The sequence below is a fragment of the Mus caroli genome, chromosome 3 (assembly GCF_900094665.2).
Source record: "Mus caroli chromosome 3, CAROLI_EIJ_v1.1, whole genome shotgun sequence".
Classification (NCBI taxonomy): Eukaryota; Metazoa; Chordata; class Mammalia; order Rodentia; family Muridae; genus Mus; species Mus caroli.
In genome coordinates, this window is record NC_034572.1 from 81,061,131 (window position 1) to 81,062,331 (window position 1,201).

The 1,201-nt window shown below is 46.8% G+C and overlaps 1 protein-coding gene across 2 annotated transcripts in view; it reads right to left on the bottom strand.

The window, feature by feature from the left end:
* Positions 1-275: 275 nt before the first annotated feature.
* Positions 276-1,201, bottom strand: part of Tsacc (TSSK6 activating cochaperone) — a 10,452-nt gene continuing 9,526 nt past the window's right edge. For both annotated transcript variants that reach the window (XM_021158764.2, XM_021158765.2), the window contains exon 4: positions 276-508. In XM_021158764.2, coding sequence (XP_021014423.1) covers positions 291-508 — 218 coding nt within the window. In that variant the 3' untranslated portion in view covers positions 276-290. The remainder of the gene's footprint in view (positions 509-1,201) is intronic.

Sequence of the window (1,201 nt, forward strand, 5' to 3'; positions counted from 1 at the left end):
GTTCTGTTCCTCTCGAGAACAGTTTACATGGTGTTTATCCCCAAGTGTCTTATGCAATGATTTATACTCAGTAGGTACCTATTAGAAATGTGTAAACTAATCATGTGTAGCACATACATACTTGGGGCTATTCGTGTTACTCAGTGGCGTGGCACATGTCTAACATGCAGAGGGCACTGGGTTCAACACCTGAGCATACACACAGAGAACATAATGCCCAGATTCTGCCAGTAGGCTCTTGAAAAGAGAGAAAAGGAAGCAGACTCAGACCCATGTCTTTGTTCCACAGCTCATTTATGGAATTGGGGCAGGTGATTTAATAACAGTTTGCAACATAAGCCAGGGAGAGAACAGTTCTTGCTCTCCCTCCCAGAACCCAGCTGTGAGAGGGATGCCTGCAAGTTTTCCAAAATAGCTATCTGTCGTTGAGCAAGCTGGGTCTGGAGCTGGAGGTTGGCATACATGCACTCGAGGAGTCCGAAGCATTCCTTGGGCTTCTGACCAGCTCCTGAAGGAAGTGAGGGGTGCAAAGGGACAAAGGGAAGAGGTGTTGTAACTGCAGTGAGTTCGGAGGGACTCCATAAGAGCACTGGTCTCCCCAGCTACAGCCTGACCCAGATGCACGTGTGCACACAGCACTCACCTTCTCAAAGGCTCACCTCCCAATTCTGTCTTAATGTGAAACCAGTCACTGCAACTCACCCCTCCCTGCTCTGCTTCTCCTGTAGTGTTTATGGTCATCTGCATACTCAGGTACAGCTCATATCTGTGTAAATTCCCTGCTCGATTGAGTGTATCCTGCAGGAAGGCACAGACTTTTGTCTCATCTACTCTAGTATCTCTGGTATCTAGAGGATCCCCTGTACATATTTAAAACATTTTAAAAAGTGGGCATGGTGGCACATGCCTACCAACGGTGGGAGACAGCGGCAGGTGGAGCTCTATGAATTCAAGGCAAGCCTGATCAACATAGTGAAGTTCCTGGACAGGCATAGCTACATAGTGAGACCAAGACTTAAAAAGAAAACAAGGGGGCTAGAAAGATGGCTCAGTAGTTAAAGAGCATTGACTGCTATTCTAGTGGACCTGAGTTCAATTCCCAGCAACTACATGGTGGCTTACAACCATCTGAAATGGGGTCTGATGCCCTCTTCTGGTGTGTCTGAAGAGAGCTACAGTGTACTCATATACATAAAATGAA